The sequence below is a fragment of the Dipodomys merriami genome, unplaced genomic scaffold (genome assembly GCF_024711535.1).
Source record: "Dipodomys merriami isolate MVZ:Mamm:240054 unplaced genomic scaffold, mDipMer1.0.p SCAF_1, whole genome shotgun sequence".
Classification (NCBI taxonomy): Eukaryota; Metazoa; Chordata; class Mammalia; order Rodentia; family Heteromyidae; genus Dipodomys; species Dipodomys merriami.
Window position 1 is genome coordinate 53,302,822 of NW_027202270.1, and position 22,929 is coordinate 53,325,750.

A 22,929-nucleotide genomic window follows, 5' to 3' on the forward strand; every position below is an offset into this window, starting at 1 on the left:
CCAGTGTACAAGTTTATCTTCATTTGGGTTTTTTTTTGTTGTTTGTTTGTTTGTTACTTCTCTTGTTCCTTCTAGTCTTGAGAAAGCTAAGTTTATAGTCAGTTCTTTTACCTATACTGGTAAAGGACAGTTAGCTGACCTTTCCTTCCTATTATTTACCTTTGCTTCAATGAGCAACCTCTATGCTTGGCAATGGGGATATACCATTAAACAAGACAAGGCTTCAATCTCATGGGTCCTTAGTTTCTTATCAGGAGACAAATAAGTAAATAAAACAAAACAAACCTGATATAATGTCTAAGTAATATATCCTCTAAGGAAAAACAAATAACCAAGGAAGGTTGGAAGAATGTAGTAGAGGCTACTCTTACATTCAGGATGTTCAGAAAGGGCTTCTTTGAAAAGGTGGGATGAGAGGAGAGATTCAAATTAAGTAAAAGAAGAAACCATGAAAATAGCCATAGGAAAACTACTTCAGCCAAATGAAATACCACAAGCCAAGTTCCCAGAAGCAAAAGATTCTTCCACTATAGTTAAGGGGTTAAATTGGCAGTTGTTTACCCTTTACCAGTGAGAGTAGAATTTAAAAGGAATTCTTATTTCTGCTTTAAAACATGTCAATATTCTCCTTCCCAAATTGTAGGTTTCTAAACTCTTATAGAACACAAAATTGTCAGTCTTTTCCTTCCTTCTTCTCCCTCCATTTCCCTCTCCCTCTCCCTCTTCCACACTGGCTTCAAATCTGTTATCTCCTATCCCTGCTTCCTAAGTAGATGGGATTACAGGCATGGTAGAACATGCCTGGCCAAAGTTTCCTAATGAATCTAATCACAAAATAGAAAGGACAAAGTTGGGACTGTTTTGTTTTACAAAAACAGTTATGCCTTAAAGCTGAACTAGAAAAAGAAATTCAAATTCCATCCTATATTTCATTTTTCTCCTCCTTCTCCTTCTCTTCCTCCTCTTCTCCCTTCTCTACCTCCTCCTTCTGCTCTTTTTTAAAGTGCCATCCCTGAGGCTCATACAGTCCAGGACCTGGACTCTGTCCCTGAGCATTTGGGCTCAAAGTTAGCATTCTACCACCTGACCCACAGGTTCACTTCTGGGTTTTTTTTTGGTGATTAATTAGAGATTAGAATCTCATGGACTTTCCTGCTTTCGAATCTCAATCTGAAGACTCATGAGCAGCTAGGATTACAGATGTGAGCCACCAGTGCCCAGCTCATTTCAATAATTTATTTGTATTTGTTTGTGTGTGTGTGTGTGTGTGTGTGACTGAGAGCGTGCACATGCACCAGTCCTACTGGTCTTTACACTTGAACTCAGGGCCTGGTCTCTGTTTCAGAGCTCCTTTTTGCTCAAGGCTACTGCTTTACCACTTGAGTCACTGTGCCACTTCTGGCTTTTTCTGAGTAGTTTATTGGAGATAAAAAGTTTCACAGACTTTCCTCCCTTTCCTCCAGCCTGGGCTGGCTTCAAATGGCAGTCTTCAGATCTCAGCCTCCTGAGTAGCTACGATTACAGGTGTGAGTCACCAGTACAGGGCTTTTTAAGTTGAAAGCCCATTATAACAGGTCCCTCTACGTCCCCTCCTATTCACTCAAGGGAACTCTCTCAAATTACTTATATAATAGAGCACTGTTTTGTAAACCAAGTGGAGAGTCACACTAATGATGGTTTCTGAGAAATGTGAGCGGGAAAATACAAATAAGAGCATTTAATAGTAGATATAGCAACTAGAAAGGAGAAAGGGAATTATGCAGTTGTTATACTGTATTTAGGGCAAAAAACTCCTAAAAACTGTATGACTAGCATATTTCCTATGACTTCAAACTTTTTTTGGGGGGGTCTGGTCATGGGGCCTGAACTCTGGGCCTGGGCACTGTCCCTCAGCTCTTCAGCTCAAGGCTAGCGCTCTACTACTTGAACCACAGGGCCACTTCCAGTTTTTTTCTTTTTGCTTATGTGGTGCTGAGGAATCGAACCCAGGACCTCATGCATGCCAGGCAAGCACTCTACCACTGAGCTACCTTCCCAGCCCGACTTCAAACTTTTATGAGATAGTAAAAGCTGCCAGTGCAAGAATAATGTAAGATGGTTGGGGTTGGTCTTGGCTTTTACTTCTAGAAAGCAAAGGTTGGTCCTTGGATGGCAGCTAGAAACTTGGCTTTTGAAAACATTGCCTAAATGATAAGGTTACGACTACCTGTCAATCTACTCTGATTGTATAATGAGACTATGGTAGACTACTATTTTCCTATTCCAGCTGAAATTTTGGTTGACATCAAGTACCTATGCAACCATCCTGAACTTGAAAAAACCCTGAACTCTAAATCTCAACTGGAGTTCCTTACGCTCTGCATACTGTAACAGAATCTGTGAAACTACAGGCAGAGTATAAGAAAGCTGAATATGGACTCCTGACTCTTCATGATGTTTTTCTTTGTGAATGATCTGGTTATGTTACCATGTCACTATAATAAGCCTAAGTGATAAGTCTGACTATATGCTGAGTCCTGTAAGTTCTAGAGAATTCCAGAATTGTGGGTAGAACTGTGGAACCTCTGAAACACTACTAAGTAACTATATTAAACAAAGACAGACTCTCACCATTATTTCACAAAAGTGTATGTTGACAAAATTCTAATCTATAATAATAAGTAAAAATGGAATGTAACATCAGAATAGAGGCCAGAATTTTAAACGGAATAAATTTAGCATTACAGGAAGTTCATTGTGTTATTCTTACTTTTCTCATTTTGCTGAAGATTTGTGAAATCCTCATCATGTACCAGTAGAGAAATGTGTATTGGAACTATAAGTTGGATTTCTTTTTTTTTGTCCCACAAATTACTTGCTTTTTGGTACTGAAAGTACTAAGCACAAATGACGTACGTACAGGCATATTTTTTTTTAAAAACTGAGTAAGTCACCGAAGACCTTATTGAAATAGTCTATTTTAACTGTAAAAAAAAAAAGAACGAAAAAGAAAAGGAAGAACAGCTGGGTACTAATGGTTCACAACTATAATTCTAGCTATTCAGCAGAAAAGATGGAGGTTCAAAGCCAGCTCCAGCAGAAAATTCAGCAAGACTCCATTTCCAATTTAAAAAAAGGGTAGCTGCAAGGGTGGTTGAAATGGTTGAACACTAGTAGCGAGCAAGTGAGATAAGTGAGCCCAAGGCCTTCAGTTCAAGTCCCAAACAATAACAAAAAAATAAAGAAAAAAATTACATATGGAAAACAATGCTCTTTTCCTTTCCAAACACAGTTACTATTAAATGAACCCATCATATCAACTCTTCCCACAGGGTGCAGAATGTTTTTTAAAGACACACACACACACACACACACACACACACACAAACTTCAATTTTATCCATATATATATATATATATATACATATATATTCCTGTGTTTCAGTAATTATAGTTCCTCAATTTTCAATGATATAACATGTTCAGTTGAAAAATGTTCTCAATTTCCCTTTACTATAATAAATAACAATTTTCAAAGAATGGATGTTGAGATACATTCTCAGTCTTCTAAGAGGGTTTCAGAACTGCTATGGCAGCAGAATCCCATAGAGGAAGCACACACCTTTTGCTGTAGTTCTTTTACTGCAGAATCTCTATCCATGCATGCCTGTCGGAAGGCCTCATATGCTTTATTGAGTTGCTCACCAATGTTTTTATCCATTCCTCTTTTTCCTGTACCATCACTATAAAGGACAGAGCAAATGGCAGGTCTGAAAAATAATCAAAATAATTCAGTTATTCAGTTATACAAATCTCATTTAAAAAAATGCATCGTAAGACAGTCCTATAAGGCCTGACATAGCACCAAGAACTACAAAGGGTTATAAAGGCATTAACATTTAATCTAAAATCCTGGCTAGATATTAAAATGCTTTCTATAATTTTTAAATATTCATTATTAATATTCTAGTTAATAAAGGGGAGTTCTAGTTATCTGAATTAGGAAGGGAAGGGAAACAACAAAATGGCAAGACAAAGGACAAACGGGGAATTGCAATAGTGATACTCACAAGATAATAGGTTGGAAATGATCTGTACAACTGGGAAGGGGCTTGGGGGTGAAGTGGGAAAAAATGAGGGAGGAGGTAACAAGTTTGGCAAAAAATACTACCTTACTTATGCAACTGTAACCCCTCTGTACATTATCTTGACAATAAAATTTTAAAAAATACATTTCAATTGAAAGTATATATTAAAAATGCTACTTTTGGGATTAGCAACCTGTAAATTTAACCACAAAATAGAAACTACAAAAGCATTTTATTATTCATGTTTTATTATAAAAGTGTACAGCATGACTATAAAAGTATACAGCAATGTGGGAAGGGATTTCTTTTTACTAAATGGACAGTTACTTCCACTTACAAGGTGAATTCTTGCTACACTGAAATTAGAGCAAAATTAAATAGATAATAAATGTTTGTGGATGGAGTTCACACTGTTGTTATCACAGAGCAATTAAAATGTGTGAAAATACTCTTATTTTAGCACAAAATCTAGGGAGAGCTGCTGTTGGATTGTATAATAAAAAAAAGCAAAATCACATCCGTTTAGTTCTACCCCCCACTACCTATTAGTTTTCCAACTTCCCTGCTGTTTCTAAACTACAGATGATTTTCTCAGAGGAGGCAATTTAGTTTTATCTCAGCTTTCATAACATCTCTAACTACATTCTTTGGCTCTGAGCAGAGAGCTTCCAAATGACTCTGATTCTGTCTGTCCAACTGAAAAAAGCATAAAAATGTTTTTTTCAATACTCTAAAAAACACACAGAACAGACAAAGTCATCTATTAATTAAGGGATGACAAAGTATTTCATGTTTTGAGAAAATCCTTTATAATCTGTCTTTAATGTCATAGAATCTTTCATTTTATCTTTGCACACAAAAATGCTGTGTAAAAATATTTTCAAATGAGAAATGTAAAGATTGAGACATAAAATATGTATAAATATAAAAATGCATCAAGTTGTATTTTATTTATAACTCAGAAAAATAAAAAATATTTCAAGTATATTCTTCAGCATCCTAATGTTTACTGTAATATGCAACTACCACTAATTTCAAAATTTTTATCACCTCAAACACAAAGTCTGAACCTATTAAAAGTTAGTACTAATTCCCCTCTTCAACCATCTGTTAGCAACCACTAATCTTTACTGTCAGTATGGGTTTGCCTCTTTTTGACATTTCATATAAATGGAATCATTTGACATTTCATATAAATGGAATCATACAATATATGACTTCTATGTCTGGCTTCTTTCACACAAGATAAAATTTCTGAGGTTCATCCATATTACAATATACCTTTATATGGTTGAATAATTTTCCATTGTATGGATATACAACATTGTGTATTCATTCCTGGACATTTGGGTTGTATCTACTTTTTGACTATTTTGAATAAAGCTACTATGAAAATTTGTGTATATGCACTTGTACAAGTATATGTTTTCAATTCTCTTATATATGTCTAGGAGTGGGAACTGATAGGTCAGATGGTAATTCTTTTTTTTTCTTTTTTGTCGGTCGTGGGGCCTGAATTCTGGGCCTGGGCACTGTCCCTCAGCAATTCAGCTCAAGGTGAGTGCTCTACCACTTGAGCCACACTGCCACTTCTGGTTTTTTCTGCTTATGTGGTGCTGAGGAATCGAAGCCAATGCCCCAGGCATACAAGGCAAATACTCACCACTGAGCCACCCCTTCCCAGACCTCAGATGGTCATTCTGTTTAACTTTTTGAGGGACTGTCAACTATTTCCCTAGTAGCTGTACCATTTTACATTTCCACCAACAACATAAAACATTTCCAATTTCTTTACATCCTCACCCACCTTCTTACAGTCCATTTAAGAAATCATAGCTATTCTAGTGAGTGAGAAGTAATACCAAATTGTGGTTTGGATTTGCATTTTCCTAATGACTAATGATGTCCAACATCCATATACTTGTTGGTCATTTCTTTGGAGAAATTTCTATTCAAATCCTTTTTCTCTTTCTTTTATAAGCCTTGCTTTTCCTCTATAGGATAGTAGAAGACAGAGGAGCAGCCAACACACAAAAGTAATTTGTTCTTGTCCAAAGACCAGAGTGATTTTATAGCATTCTGAGAATTTTACATACATTATTGAGAAATTGGGGCTCTGGATTTAGGGCTTCTTCTTTCTTTTTTTCTTCTATTCTTCTGAAGAAGAATAAAGGAGCTACGAAAGGCTTGTTGTCATGGGAAAGTTGTCATTGCAGGTCAAAGCTCTTTGCATCCTTTTAATAGCAACCACTCATAAAACTTTTTAATTTTCATGAATTACAATTTACCTATAGTTTTTCCTTAAGCTTCTTATACTTCCTTTTGATGCCATTTCTAAGAATCTAGTGCTTAATCCAAGGTCATGAAGATTTATCACCTACATTTCCTTTTAAAAGTTTTATTTGTGAATAAGAGGTATGATTTAGATTCATTTTGTGAATATGTGAAGCTATCTAGGTTTCTTGGCACTGTATATTGAAAGACTTTTTGTTTTCTCATTGAGTTGCCTTGGTAATGTTGCCGACAACTGACCATAAACAACAATGTCTTTTTTTGTTTGGTTTGTTTATGCTGGGAACTGAACATATTAAACACATGGTTCTACCACAAAGTTAGATCCCTGGCCTCCCATAAGAGTCCTGTAAACACACAGGTACAAGTAATATTTCAATCTTAGCAGCTGAAATCTTTCATTTTACGATGCAAACTATATCCCTAAATTCTTTTTTTTCTTCTTTAGGTCCAAGACCAGGACTCGAACTTGATATCTGCTGCTTTTGTTCATTGGCTAGTGCTCTACCAACTGAGCCATGCCTCCAACCCCTATCCATAATTCATTTGTCAGACTTAATAAAACAAAAATTCCAGGGTCTTTGTTTTATTTTGTTTTTGGTAGTACTGGGGTTTGAATCAGAGTTTTGTACTTGCTAGGTAGAACTCTGCTTGAGTAACACCTCCCGCCTTTCTACTCTTGTTTTTGCTATTGCAAAAAACTTTTTTCCCTGGCTGTCCTAAACAGCAATCTTTTTACTTATGTTTTCCACCACAGATGGAGTATCAGGCATATGCCACCAGGTCCAACTACTGGCTGAAATGAGGTTTGGTGAATTTTCTGCTCAGACAGGCTTGAACTACAGTTCTCCTGATCTCTGCCTTCTAGTAGCTAAGATTGTAAGCATGGGTCACTGGCACCCAGCTAAACCCAGGGGTTACAGTCATTGCTTCCCGAAGCAATTTTTTTTTTTTTTTGGTTACAGGAATCACAGTGTCATTGCTTTCGGAACTGAAGGAATAGTAATTCTTTAGTCATTTTGCTTAGGAAAATGATGAATCTTGTTAGGATAATTAACATTGCTGGGACTTCTGCCTAGTTGTAAGACACTATGGAAACACAAGCAATTAGCATTAATACAAAGTGTCACATAGAATATTTTATTTAGATACATTTTCATTCAAAAAATATGACTATAAAAATACACACGAGACTAAAATACAAGAAGGTGTATATATATATATATACACACTCCTTATAGTATGTGTATATATAGATATATATATCTCATAAGGACTATAGTATACTGACATATATGAATATAGAAATTAGAGGTTTAAAGCCACTAAATTATCTGTCATCTTCAAAAGCTAAACATATAACAGCAAATTGTCAGTGAAAACCATACCTGAGTTCATAATCTGAGATAAATGATAACCTTGAATTGGGGCTCTATCTAGCATCACACTTCATTGTGTTATCGACTGAACCTTGTGTAAAAGCTACAAAATTTTTTGTGACACGGTTTTTTTTTCCCTTTTCATTATAAAAATGGTGTTGGGACTTGATTTCTTGAGTCTGTGAGTTTAAAATATATGTCTGTTCCATCAGGAAGGTACATTATTTTATTATCTTAAACTTAAAAATGTGAATACAACAGTAAAAGTAGCTGCATCATATGTAAGAAAATTATGCGAAGCCTTCGTTTTAGGTCATTGAATTAGACCATACAAATGTCACTAAGTGGAGCTACTAAGTAAATTCCACATACAATTTCCTGAAATAAGAATGTATGCTGAGGCATTAAGTTTTGTTCAGTATAAATAAATACATAAACAATATATCTAATTCCTAGTTCACAATCAAGAGGTGAAATGGGTGTTAGCTTACTGACTCTGACCAAAGAAAAAGGCAAGTTTTTGAGATCTAGCTTATTTATTTGGACAGATTTAGAATATTAACGCTGAACTTTAAAGCCATGTGTTCATCTATTTTTCAAGGCATTTGTTAAGTGTAAAATTAATTTCACAATGGAGATAGTTACATTTCAATTAAATTTTGGTAGGCCTTCTGCAAAAGTTGCCAGGCTTCAGAAAAATGCTTTTCATTTATAGTAAACATGCTCAGATCCAAGTCCATTACCATTCATGATTGACTGATTGGCAGTAGTGGTGTTTGACCTCAGGGCTTGTGCTTGGTAGGCAAGAGCTCTACCATTGAGCCACACTGCCATTCCTTTTTGCTTTATTTTTCAGACAATCTAGCACTTTTACCCAGGCTAGTGTCATGTTGCAGTACTCCTACCTCTGCTTCCTGAATACATGTGATTACAGGCGGGCTGTCACACTATATTTCTTTTTTGGGATATGCCTTTGCTCACTCCCTCCCTAACCTCCTTCTTTTCTCTCTCTTTTCCTTCTCTCTTTTCTCTCCTCTCTCTCTCTCCCCCCCTCTCCCCCTCCCCCGCCTCTCTTTTGCCCAAGCTTGCCTAGAACCATAATCTAGCTAGTATTACAAGTGTGTATACCACCTTTCGTGGACAGCCTTGTTCCCCAAATCCAGAAGTTCCAAACTACAATAACCTGTCTTGGAAACATTCTTTTGTTTATGGTTTCACTTTATTTCTCAATTTAGTTCATTGGTTTTGTTTTACTACATAAAGAAAATATTAAGAAATTTGATATTACATCACAGAAGACAGCCAGACTAGCTGGATACATTGACCTTCCCTTTTGCAATTCTCTGGAAGCCTCAATACTGACTCACCTATCCACCTTTCTCCTTCTAGCAGTAATCTACTTCTCTTCCACCCCCAGTGGTTCCGTCAAGAAAGTAAACCAGAGGACAGCAGATTCCCAATTTCTCTATCCCAGAAGGTTTCACCAAGAAAATCTGTGAGCAGCAACCTACTTTCTCTTTCCTCCATTATAAGCAAGAAAGATAATTTCTTCCTTTGGTAGTTTCCTAGTCCCAACAAAGTATGTTCATTGCTGGGACCAAAAATCTAATTTAATAAAATGTATCTCATTTCTATTCAATTGCATTAGAAAAAAATATTTGCTTACTGTGGGCAAGGCATTGTGTGGGGTATAACAAGGTATTTTCACCAAGTTTTCATTTCCTATTAATATTCCATTTGCTGATAAGACTCACAGGCTTAAATGACTGGCCTACAGCTACACAGCAGTGTTACAAATGGGGTTAAATCTTCAAATTTCTTAGTTCAAGGATTGTTCATTAAAGCCAGCTGCAAAGCATATTGGATATGTTCTTTGATAAAACATAATTATTGAGTGCCAATTGTTAAGAAAGATGTGTTGGATATAATGGATTTTATGACAAAATCACTGACATGAAATCTACTCTTGTGAAGGAAAGCACCATCAGCTATAACTTATATATGTTACTAAAAATAGCACTATAGTTTGGGAAAGATAAGTGGTCACATTTATTTATAAAGTTAGGACTTTTTTCCATTCACCTTTTTCATTTTCCAGCTAGATGGACTGCTGCAGTAGTAATCTAAGAATATAATAGTAAAGTGAATAGTTTAAGATTGGTAGAACAAGAATTAAGAAGCTTAGCTGATGTTTCAATAGGGGTTTGAACTGATATGAATGACCTCATCATTTCTTTAATATGATTGTCAAATAGCAGTCAACCTTTCTGAAATAAGTTTCCCACTGTTATACAGATGGTTTGAAAGTTTAGTTTCTCAGCATTACTTGTCATATCTTTCATTGCATAGTTTGTACTTGTTAGGATTATTGAGTGAATCAGACATACAGAACATATATTGTTTGTTTCTCAATATTCCTTTTCTTCTTTAAGTACAAGTACTCACGATTTTTTTTTTTTTTTTTGTCGGTCGTGGGGCTTGAACTCTGGGCCTGAGCGCTGTCCCTCAGCTCTTCAGCTCAAGGCGAGCACTCTACCACTTGAGCTACAGCGCCACTTCCGGTTTTCTGGTGGTTTATTGGAGATAGGAGTCTCACGGTCTCTCCTGCCCGGGCTGGCTTTGAACCGCGATCCTCAGATCTCAGCCTCCTGAGTAGCTAGGATTACAGGCGTGAGCCACCAGCGCCTGGCAGTACTCATGATTTTTATCTGTTACAGTTATGTTCCTATTTTCTGGTCACTCAAAACATTCAAACATTTATTCTTCACTAAAACAAGCCAGGACATGTACATTTCTCATGCTTTGTTGAGCTTGGTTTTCCTGATGAGGACAACTTGTGAACCTGAGAGAATTCTTAGGAATAATAATGATGTTTTCTAAAGAAATGACTGATTAAGCCAGAGCATTTTTTTCAAGATGCTTACAAACAATCCTTACTTTAGGATGAAAGAGCTGGATATAATGTCCTTTAATTTTATGATTATATAGTATTACTAAACAAATACAGAGCACAGAAACTTTTGTTAAAAAAATAGGATACTTATTTTTTCTCACAAATAATGCTATAACTTTAAATGGAGTAGTAATTTTTAGTTTATATTAAAACCTTATATTACACTCTGATTATATATCTAAAATATTTATAAAAATTTATATAACTTTATACAAATTATACTTAAATGATTTGCAAATTAAACATGAAAATATTACATGCATATATTCCCTTCTAAATACTTTAGTAATAATGCTTATCTACAATTTTCTAGCTGTTTACTTATTAGCATTTTTAGCATTACTTGTCATATCATTCACTGCATAGTTTGCACTTATTGGGAATATTAAGAGAATCAGATATAAAGAACATAAGTTGTTGTTCAATATTCCTTTTGTTCTTTAAGTACAAATATTCATGATTTTTATCTGTTACAGTTATGTACCTATTTTCAAGTGCTGCTTTGAAAGCTTCTAAAAGGGAAGAACTCTATCCTTACTGGTTCAGTTCTGAATGTTCAGTAGGTACTACTTTCCTCCCTGGGAAAGAGACAGTCACTGCCCTTTTCTCTAATTAGAGCTCATAATTCAGTGAAACTGACATAAGACAAAATACCTGTTCTAAGAGGTCATCTATAAATGTGTTAAAAAAAAAAAAGGTATGAACATGTTGGGGGGGTGGTCAGGGTAGCACAACATAAGTATTTGTAAGACCTCATCTAACGGTTCTCCAGATTTATGCATTTCAGTTCATTTCCTACAAAGAAAAAAAAATCTCTTAAAGGTACAAGCAAGATAAGGGCTCAATAGAACAAATAAAGTAAGTGAGATTATGAATAGCTTCACAGGGGATGTAACAGTTCAAGTTGGTCCTGAAAGACATGAAGACTTTCAACAAATAGAGCATAAGATAAAAAATATTTGAAAAAGCAGAGGCACTAAGAAGAAGACATTAGCATTTTGCATTCAGTGTCTATTCTACTTACACAAATCTAGTATAATAGTGCAAAAAGGTCAGAGTATCAAGACTGGCTACAATCCAGGTCACCATGTATGCTGCATCATTCATAAAGACCATGAGTGAAGTGGTACTCCTCAGAATGGCAGAGAGCACTACTTACATAAACTACATAGAAACTCAGTTATGGTTATGGGCAGATTGCAATTGAGTGCCATTCTCATGGTCATTTTTTACTTCTTACTTGTTTACATTAAGGGAGAAATAGAGGGTTTAAAGCAGGACATGGAGATGTGTTCATAAGGTAAATTGGATTTCTCAAGTTCTTAATTCCAAAATGATATAGAAAAGACCAGTGGTCATGCCACATATGGAATCACATGTGGAGTATTTACTACACAAATTGTGCCCGATGTAAAGCCACAAACAAGGTCATTAAGTTCATCACTGCTGGGTACTGGTGGCTCACACCTGTAATCCTTGCTACTCAGGAGGCTGAGCCAAAGTAGGGATATCTCACAAGATACTATTGCTTTAAGTTAAGGGCTTAAAATAAGAATAGGAGAAAGGGGATTGAAAGATGAATTGATTTGAGACATTTTTAAGTAAATTAACAAGATTTAGTGGCAAACTTTATAGACAAACGGCAAGAAAGCAGGGGCTGGGAAGTTAGCTCAGTGGGGAGCTCGCATACATGAGGCCCTGGGTTGGATTCCTCAGAATCGCAGAAAAAGCCGGAAGTGGCACTGTGGCTCAAGTGGTAGGGCACTAGCCTTGAGGTGAAGAGCTGAGGGACAGTGCACAGGCCGAGTTCAGCCCCCATGACTGACAAAAAAGAAGGCTAGAAACCAGTGCTCAGATACCCATGATTCATATTCGTCAGGAAATCTGCATTTTAATTAGGAAAATGTTCGAGGTGATTTTGTTGCAGATAGTCCACAAGTCATTTCTCAAAACCTTAGAGAACAGTTGTGATAGTCAGATACAAGGAAACTAGGAAGAAAATTTGGAGCAGGGGGAGGCACTAAATTCAGCTTTGGACAAAAATGATGTAAGAGAAATAATTAATAATGAAGAGAAAGAACAAACTGAGTGATAAGCTACAAGAAGAATGAAGAAATTGCTCACAAGGTACCAGGGGTTCATGCCTGTGAGCCTAGCTACTCAGGAGATCTGAGCCTTAGAGGATCTCAGTTCAAAGCCAGAAAAGATCACAACTAACCAGCAGCAAAAAATGCAGACTAGAGGGATGGCTTGGGTGGTAGAATGCCAGCAGTGAGCTAAAAAGTCAAACAAGAATATGAAGCACTAAGCCGGGCGCCGGTGGCTCATGCCTATAATCCTAGCTACTAAGAAGGCTGAGATCTGAGGATTGCTATTCAAAGCCAGAATAGGCAGGAAAGTCTATGAGACTCTTATCTCCAGTTAACCACCAGCAAACCAAAGTGGCTCTATGGGCTCAAGTGGTAGAGCACTTTCCTTCATCTGAAGAGCTCAGGGACAGCACCCAGACCCAGAGTTCAAGCCCCAGGACCAAGCAAAAAAAGAAAAAAGAAAAAAAGAAAAGAAAGAAAGATACAGAAAAGAACATGAAGTAGAGAAAAAAAAGCTGAAAAGAACTGACAGCTAAGTATGACTTTCTCACTTGGACATATAAATTCTGTTTTATATGTGACTCTTTAAACTGTTAAAATGGTCAAAATACTCTTACTAAGAAAATGTAGGAACCCCTCCCATATTTTTAATAAGGAAATAATGTAGAGTTGGAACTCTTATTGTACTTTCCTATACCATGACATGTACACTTTTTGTTTGTACATAGAAACCAAAAAAGGGACAAGCTCACTTATTAACATATATACAAAGCATAGCATAGGTCTTTTGTCTTCTGAAAGGCCTATTAATCAAATGGTAGGCAGTTAAATAACAGAAAAAGTCCTCTGGCAGAATGTTTGAATGTGATTTCTCATGTTTCTCTACCAAATTTATGATAATAAAATAACATTATTAATGATTTTTCAAAATAGCAGTTTGCATCTATCATCTGTAGATATAAAATTTTCAGTAATCTTAAAAAAAACTCCCTCATATGACATAAGTATAATAAATATTACAGGCTATATACAGGACAAAGGATAATGTTGTTTCTAAAATACCAATCAAAACCTTATGAGATAGTAAAACAGCTGTTCTTCCAGCATGCCTAAGTCACTGACCACACCAGAACAAAATGGAGAATATGAAGGCACAAACCTCTTCGATAAAGAGCGAAATTTCAGGAGGTGGAAGAGCTTTGCATAAAAAGCTTGTTTTCTCTTTAAGTCATAGTTTAAAATTGCTGAGCAGCCATTTAGCCTCGAGAATATTCCATAGATAAAGAGGAATAGGCAAAGGCCATGTAATTATAAAGCTGTACTCTGTGCTCTTAACCACTGGCATAGCTCTGCTTTTAATTTCCCCGAGGACACCTACAGGCTCTTGGGCAAATGTTTGCAAGTCAAAACTTGTTTTATTAGAAGTAACTGTGAGAATGCCAATGAGAAAATAAAAGTTTCAGAAACTTTCACATTTCCATTTCCAGTCATTCCCAAGATGTTTAAGGCATGACTTTAAATAAATATACATACATAATTTAAGTTTAAAACTAGATCTAATATATATATATAGTATATATCATTATATATAATATGTATTAAAACACACACATGCACACACACACACATATTTGCCAGTCCTGGGGTTTGAACTCAGCCCCTGGGCACTGCCACTGTGCTTCTTTTGCTACCACTTGAGCCACAGCACAACTTCCGGCTTTTCTTGAGTGGTTCACTGGAGCTAAGAGTCTCATGGACTTTCTGCCTGGGCTGACTTCCAGTACCACTCTTCAGATCTAAGCTTCTTGAGTAGGTATGATTACAGGTGTTAGCCATCCGGCTAGATCTAATACTTTTATAATGTGCAATATACTCTCACTCCAACTGTTAAATATTCTATATGACAGGACCCAAAATCTGAGTAGCCTGACAAGCTTTTTTGGCCCAAACAGAATCTTTCATTTTTTTAGGGCAACACTCATTTTTTATAAATGTTAAGTTTCAGATCAAGTAAATTCTAACATTTACTGTGCCATCCTACTGTGGAAGAGCAAGAACTGGTAAAAAAAAAAAAAAAAAATTGACTTAATGTTTTTACTTTTTTTGTCCCTGAAAAAAAGTTTTAAAGATGCTATAAAAATTACAAACTTCAGTCTTTAGTTAAACTACATTTTCTATGAAACACATTCATTTCTCTAAGACAGTTTGTAGTCTAGGGTATTTGTTTCCTACAGGTTAGCACATTAGACTCATTCAAGGTGGTTAAAAAAAAATCCTTTCCAAGACTTCTTGAATGATAATTTTGTGTATCACTATTATAAGCCAGGCACTGGTAGCTCATGCCTGTAATCCTAGCTACTCAGGAGGCTGAGATCTGAGGATCACCTTCAAAGCTAGCCTGGGCAAGAAAATCCATGTTAGTCTTATCTCCAATAAACCACCAGAAAACCTAAGTGGTGCTGTAATTAAAGTGGTAGAGTGCTCACCTTGAACTAAAGAGCTGAGGAACAGTGCCCAGGCCCAGAGTTCAAGCTCCATGACCTAAAAAAATAATCACTATCATAAGGAGTCAAGTCATAGCTGGTAAAGCATCACAAAATACTACAAATCAAAGCAGGACAATGGTTCACAGACTGCTCCTACCCCTTTGATCTGCTTTGTGAATTATTCCATGAGAATATAGAATACAGAAACAAAAATAGCAGTTGCCAAGGTAGAACATTTTTTTTTCTTTAAAAAGGAAGTATTTTGATACTTTGGCAGATGTCCCAGAACAACAGCACTTTATTGATCTTGGATCTATGAAATTCCCATAATCCATCAGAGTATACAACAAATGTTTTTACTATTAATGGGACTCTCGTGGAGAAATTTGAATATAGCCAGAGCCCTTCCTTAAGTAGTAATGACCCTTTTAGTTTGATATTCTCTTTACTGATATTTAATTATACCAATTCTATTTAAAATTTTCAAACTACCAAAATTGGGAGAGAAGACAGTTTCTAATGGCATGCCTTCAAAATCTAAAGAGGCCCAAAGCCAAGGACCAGAAGTACAATTTAAACTGTTCAAATGGCAAGCACTACAACAATGAAGGAGTTGTTCTCTATTTCCTCATTGGAAATACTAGAGACAGGAGTAGAAACATGTATTTGCCAGGTACTTTATATAAACTAGCTAGTTTTTAATCTTTTCTCTGAAGGATCAAATACTGACTTCCTTTTGCAGATGAGGAAACTACTTGATTCAAAAGAGTAAATAAGTTGGTAAGGTCATAGAATTAGCAAATGGAAGAATCAGAAAAATCTAGGTTTCTCTGACCTAAAAGCACAATCATTAGTTCTTTTGTTCTTAATTTAGTTTTTATATATTTTCTTTGCTAACGCTATATATACATCTACCTTTATGAGTCAAATAGCTCTACATGCTTAAGAAAAACAACAGTCCTCTGCTTTCCTCTCTCATTTCCTGCTTCACCTTGGCAACAACACTTTTGGCTGATTCTTTTTTTATATTTATCTCTGTATCTCTAAATAAATGTGCAATATTGCCATTATTGATTTGTCAATTTTGTCCTCCCACACATAATATGAACTCAGCTGTCTTTAAACATCCCCTCCCTTCTCTCATTTTTCCAACATAATTATATGCCACTTTTGTTAGATGAGCATTCCATTCAGTTTTACCGTATTTGCTGATAATACTCAGTGCTAATTCTGCTTTCCTAAAAACTTTTTTGAAAAAAATAGTTTGCTTTCTTCCTATGGTCACTAATATGACACATTAATATATTTATATACTTCAGGTATGTTTTTGCTTTAAATCAAATTTATATTTTCAGACAAAACTTTCCTGAGCTTTCTGATTCTATATTAGCTGCTCTCTATGCCTGACAGAAAGCCTTCATCTTAGGACTTTCTTTTACCTTGAATTTACCATTTCCCTTTGCCCATCTTTCTCTTGAACTGAGTACTATCAATAATCCCATTTTTTCTTTTCTTGTTTTACATCTCCATTTGATGGTCCAGATATTAATATAGCTTTCAGAGCAAGAGTGTAAAGGAAGCATAACTGAAAATACCATCTACCCTTGGATCTGATAGTTTGGCCAGAGTAAGAGTTCTAATTTGGAAATAATTTTTCCTCAGAATTTGAAAAGCTTTGCTGTTGGGCTTGTTTTGGTGAAGTGCAAACCCATTATGATACACAGTATTCTATTGAACCTATTTCATCCCCCTCCGGAAATCAGTAAGATGTTTTTTTCCTTATATCCAATATTCTAAAACTCCTGCTAATTGCAGTTAAGCCTTTTAACCTAGAATTTCATCCTTCAGTTTAGATATTCTCTCAGGAAAAAAAATTCTTGACAATTTCCACCTTTTCCTTTTTTTTCCTTTTTCCTCCTCCTCCATCCCCACCCCTCCCTTAAACTCAATACTATCTAAATGTGGAATCATCTTCTTCTTCTTCCTCCTCCTCTCCCTTCTCCTTTTGTCAGTCGTGGGACTTGAACTCTGAGCCAGGGCGCTGTCCCTGAAGCTCTTTAGCTGAAGCCGAGAGCTCTACCACTTGAGCCAAAGTACCATTTCCAGTTTTCTGGTGGTTTATTGGAGATAAAGAGTCTCACAGCCTTTCCTGCCTGGGCTGGCTTTGAAGGGCTATCCTCAGATCTGAGCCTCCTGAGTAGCTAGGATTACAGGTGTAAGCCACTGGCACTGGGCTTTTTTTTTGTTTTGTTTTTTTGAGACAGAGTCTTGCTATCTAGTCCACCTGGGCTTGAACTCACAATCCTTCTGTCTCAGTCTCTGATTTTCTTACTTTTTTAAATTAACTTCTGTTATTTCATAGACACAGTATCTTAAGACCATTGTCTTTGGAGCTAGTAACATGCTGCCACATTATAGTTAACCAACCAACTTTCTTGGATAAACAAAGTAAAAATCAAAGGTAAGAGTGCTTTAGGTTGTGGGAGTGCTTTAGGTTAGGCAGTCTCAATCTCAACTACTTGGGTATTACAGGCAGGAAGATTATCATTTTGAGGCTAGCCCAAAAAATGTAGTGAGACTATGTCAAAATACAGGGACTGGTAGAGAGACTTAGTGGATGAGCACATAACCTACCTAGCAAATGTGAGATTCTAAGGCCAAACCAAGAATTGCCAAGAAAACCAAAAGCATTTACAAACAAGTGTTTGGGGAATATGTGGCTCCAGTGGTACTGTTTGCCTAGTGTGAATGTGGCCCTAGGTTCAATCTCAAGAAAACAAACAAAAAAAAAGTGATGCTTTAGGAACTCCAGTGATAAAGCTCCAAGATAGATAAAACCAGATGAAAACGAAGATCTTGCTTTGACCACTTATACATATTAGGATACACAAACTTGAAAGAATTGATTTCTATTATTTCTACTCCACTGGAGTGATTTGCAATTCTTTAAGGCTTTTTTTTGTTTGTTTGTTTGTTTTTGGTGCTGGTCCTGGGGACTGACAGCCTGAGTGCTGTCCATGAGCTTTTTTGCTCAAGGCTAGCACTCTACCATGTCAGCCACAGCAATACTTACAGCTTTTTAATTGGTTAATTGGAGATCAGTCTCATGGACTTTTGAGCGTGATTTCCAGATTTCTCTCCTACATAATTAGGGTTACAAGGGCTGGGAAGGTGGCTCAGTGGTAAAGTGCTTGCCTTGCATGCATGAGGCCCTGGGTTCGAGTCCTCAGCACCACATAAGCAAAAAGCCTGAAGTGGCGCTGTGGCTCAAGTGGTAGAGTGCTAGCTTTGAGCTGAAGAGCTGAGGGACAGCACCCAGGACCTGAGTTCAGGCCCCACAACCGGACCCCCCCCCCAAAAAAAATTAGGGTTACAAGCGTGAGCCATTAGTGCCCATCAAGGCTTAATTTCTTGAGGGGTGAGGTATAGTATGGGTGACCTAGGAGAAGAGGAAGGATTCTGTAGGGCTTGCCCCATTGCTGTCTATTTTACTTTTAGATAAATGTTCTGCTATGGTTCACTTGTGATAAAGCATACTTGTGGTAAAGGACTTATTTAAATCCAAAACAGTTTCAGGATGGGGAAAGGAAATGACCTGTTCTATTTTGTCCTAGGAAAGCCTTTCTCAAAACTTTGCTGTAATTCAGAAAAGTTGCCACTTTTTTTTTTTGGTGCCAGTTCAGGAGCTTGAACTCAGGGCCTGGGTGCTATTCCTGAGCTTTTTTTTTGCTCAAGGCTAGCACTCAACCACTTGAGCCACTGCTCCATTTCCAGCTTTTTTTTTCACAGACTCTCTTGTCTGGGCTGGCTTTGAGCCATAACCCTCAGATCTCAGCTCCCTGAGTAGCTAGGATTAGAGGCATGAGCCACTAGGACCTAGCCAGAAAGTTGCCTCTTTAACAGAGAAAATTGGTGATTAAGTATGTTAGTATTATCCCAACTTTTGGTCCTCAGCTCCAGAGACCTGAGCTCTTCCCTATCCTGGAGTTCCCACCGGGCAGCTGGCCAATCCCTCCACCCAGACCCACCCACCAATGCATTTTACCTCACTTCCTCCCACACTTCGTCAAGACCCACCTTCTACTTGAATGGGGGCAGATGCCATGAGCTCCCTCTCCCAGGGTGATATGACCCCGCTAATAAACACTACAATAATGTTTCTCCAGTGCCTGCCTGCCTCTGCATGGTCCCCTGGGAGGGTCCTGAAAGATCCTTTCAAAGTGAGAGAAATATCTTTTCTATGTCTAAACTGTATGTTTTGTCTTCTCAGAAGTAACAGGAAAAGCAGGAATCATTCGATAGCATAGTACATGCACATAAATAAGACATTCTCTATCTTGGATGTAGTTAAGGCAGATTTAAAGACACTCAAAAACATAAATGTATTTTAATTATTTGAAGAAGGGAAACAGACGAGAACGTTCACTGTCACTGGGGTTTGAATTAAAGACCTGTACTCACTTTGCTAGCTTGGCTGGTACTTTGCCACTTGAGCCATGTCTCTGGCCCTGCTTTTCAGTGGTTATTTTAGAGACAAAAGTCTCAGACTTTCTGCCTGAACTAGAAGATCTCAGCCTCTTAAACAGCTAGGATTACGTGAGCAACTGACACCTGGCAAGAACTATCATTCTTAACACGAATATTTTCTACTTTCAGTATTTACTGTAGCATAAGCAGCCAATTCCTCAAATGACAGTTTACATTTCTAGTCTTACTTTATAGGTTATAAACTTTGTTTATGGGTATACCCACAGTACATTGTACTAAACTATTTCTGGGTTCCAATTTGGCAGTTGATATGAGAAAGTTAAATATCATAGACTCAGCATTGTCTGAAGTTGAGTTGTACATTTTTTTCTATAAGGTGGCTGGCTAAATTTGTCACTATAAAATAAGACTACTCCTCTGATCAAATCAAAGCTCTGATGTATATTTTATATAGAACTTGGTGAAAAATTCTCTCTTATCTCTTAAAACGTATTTCACAAAGACCATACCCATGAGTCTCAGCTCTGCCCCACTTCCTGGTTTTCTCTATACTACAGGCATTTGTTGCTGAACCTCAGGCATTCTGAAAAATGTATTGTTGGTTGATTTTGTCACTGTGCAAACATTACACAGAGTGCTTACACAAACTTAGATGGTATAGACTATTACCTATGTAGGTTGTATTGTACAGCATTGACTATGAGGCACGTAACTTTTTTCTCAGACTCTTTATCTAATACTGTGGCTTTAACAGTGTAACTGTATAACTGGACATACATGTTCTTTTCATTGTTTTTTAATAGTCCTAGCTATATAGCCCACAATGGCTATGAGCTTTCAATCACCTTGCCCCTGCCTCTGAAGTGCTAGGATAACAAGACAAGCATCACCATTTGCAACTTCACATGACCTTTAAGGCATAGTCTCTCCCTGAATAGGGGCCATGTTAGAATCTAGAGATGGAAGCGGAAAGATATAATTTAAAATGGCTAATCTCAATGTTTTCCTAACTCATATAATAAGGATATTTGTAGATGAGGAAACAAGCAGAGAATGTCTGTAGAGGTGTAGAGAATGAACAGAACAGAATGGTGTGGAAAGGAACAACTATTACTGTCTTCTATGACTTGTGAGGATTATTTTAAAAAGTTGAAAAACATTGTTTCTTAGCCTTTTGGCTAAGATCGTGTAAAAAGTTGAAAAACATCAAGATTAAGAGAAATGTGGAATCAGTAAATGTCTTATAATAAATTGTAAATTTATTATTGATTCCAATAAATTTTCTTCAAGCAATTTAATATATCCTTTATATTGTGAAGTCTTCGATTTCTGTCTTTACAGCAAGAGACTCTTCACAACAAAGTTACATAACTGTGTTTTGTTCTGGTGCTTAACAGAAAATTCTTCAAACTTGAATCTAGTGCAAATATTTCAAGGACTCACACTTTCAACTTGCTAAATACCATTAAAATGGAATTCACATAGTCACCAATGACTCATACCTATAATTCTAGCTACTCAGGAAGCTGAAATCTGAAGATCATGGTTGAAAGCCAGACCAATTAACCACCAGCTCAAGTGATAGAGCATTAACCTTGAGCAAAAAAGCTCAGAGGACCCAGGCTCTCAGTTCAAGGGCCAGGGTCAGCACAAAAAAAGCAGGGCAAATGGTATTCACATTAGTTTCCTTAGTTCAATGAATTTCCTTAATGCAATGAACTTTTTTTTTAAGACTTTTTTTTGTCGAGGAAAAGTATTGATGGTAAGTAAAAGCTATTGCAGATTACGGCTACTCAAGCTATTTATTTCCATTATTTATTATTCATAATTTTCATTACAGTTTATCTCTACATCTCTACAGGGAAAGTTAAAAAAATCAGGTTATTGTCTAGGATATCTCCCCAAGATCACTATTACTTTCTCAAACTCTTTTCTTAATAAAACAAAGACGCTGCCTAAGGTCATCTTTAAAAGTGATCAAAAATCCCAGAGTTCAGGCCCCACAACCGACCAAAAAAAAAGTGATCAAAAAGTGACAAACATAATTGCTTTCAAGAGTTAATAATTCTTTGCTTTCAAGAGTTAATAATTCTACCAAGATCACTTAAAGACAATTTATTACCTGTGTATTAACCATTAGTTGAGGAAAAAGGTGAACTTTTGTCCACCAAATGGGTAGCCTGTATTCCTTCAAAATCAGCCCTACTTCATAACACCAATCTATATACAACACATAACCTGACTATTCTAAGTATATGTTAAAATAAGTATATACATGTGGAACATGTGTATTTTCTCATTTACTCAATTTGATACCCCTTGTGGGTTCTGACTACAGTTAAATGTCAGCTTGGTTATTAACTTTAAAGTAAGTCATTTCCCAGCAATACTGGGAAATTAGTGACAACAAAGTGAAACTGATGGCTTCTTTTAGGTCCATGTCCATGTAGAGGAAACATAATTGGAATAGAGAGGGAAAAAATACCATATAAGACACATAACAAAATTTAAAAAGCTGTGAGGGCATGGAGAGTGGCTGAATAGAATCAGTATAGTAGTTGATAGTACTGGTGCCCCAACCTTTTCAGTTACTTGGATTTACTCTAAGGAGGTTTTGTTTGGTTCTGAACCATTTTGCTGAATATTATTGCTGTCTTAGGAACAATGTACTCTCATACTCATGTAGTTTGATGAATGAATTCTTTCAGATTTTGAAGAATGGAGTTCTCATGCTATTTAAAACATGTTAAACCAGAAAGAAACTCTTTTTTTAGGAAATCAGTCCACCCTTGATACCAATAAAAAGACACTGTCTTAAGATACATATCATATATATGTGACAAATATGCCATATTTGTATCATATCTATACACACATATACATATATGCCAAATGAACCTTCAATATCTATTATTTAAAAGTTTTTAAACTGGTAACTAATACAAATAGACTGCCATTCCTGCCAAAAAACAACTTTGGCCATAACCCAAACATCCATTTTCTATAAAAATTCCCTTATAAACTATAAATACTAAAGATGACAAAATAAAACCATCTGTAAAATAAAAAATAAGGTAAGGATAATATATATTATATATTATATAATATTATGTATTTATCACTTTTTGGAAGAAGCTAGCATTTCATTAAAGAAAGAAGTATAAAGAGAGATTA

At 36.4% G+C, this 22,929-nt stretch overlaps 1 protein-coding gene and 1 long non-coding RNA gene across 11 annotated transcripts in view; one reads left to right on the forward strand and one right to left on the reverse strand.

Moving 5' to 3' along the window:
• LOC138826869 (uncharacterized) overlaps window positions 1-9,308 on the forward strand; it is a 125,588-nt gene extending 116,280 nt beyond the window's left edge. Inside the window, exon 4 of one of the 2 annotated variants that reach the window (XR_011371883.1) lies at window positions 9,156-9,308. This is a non-coding gene — a long non-coding RNA (uncharacterized lncRNA). Of the gene's footprint in view, window positions 1-6,807; window positions 6,930-9,155 lie in introns of those variants that run through there. The other variant, XR_011371882.1, reaches the window with a different exon arrangement.
• Tank (TRAF family member associated NFKB activator) overlaps window positions 1-22,929 on the reverse strand; it is a 91,918-nt gene that overhangs the window by 57,118 nt on the left and 11,871 nt on the right. For 6 of the 9 annotated variants that reach the window (XM_070022100.1, XM_070022116.1, XM_070022081.1 and 3 more), the window contains exon 2: window positions 3,602-3,749. In XM_070022100.1, the coding sequence (XP_069878201.1) occupies window positions 3,602-3,700 (99 nt within the window). In that variant the 5' untranslated portion in view covers window positions 3,701-3,749. Of the gene's footprint in view, window positions 1-3,601; window positions 3,750-15,267; window positions 15,286-22,929 lie in introns of those variants that run through there. The other 3 variants (XM_070022134.1, XM_070022125.1, XM_070022109.1) reach the window with 2 other exon arrangements.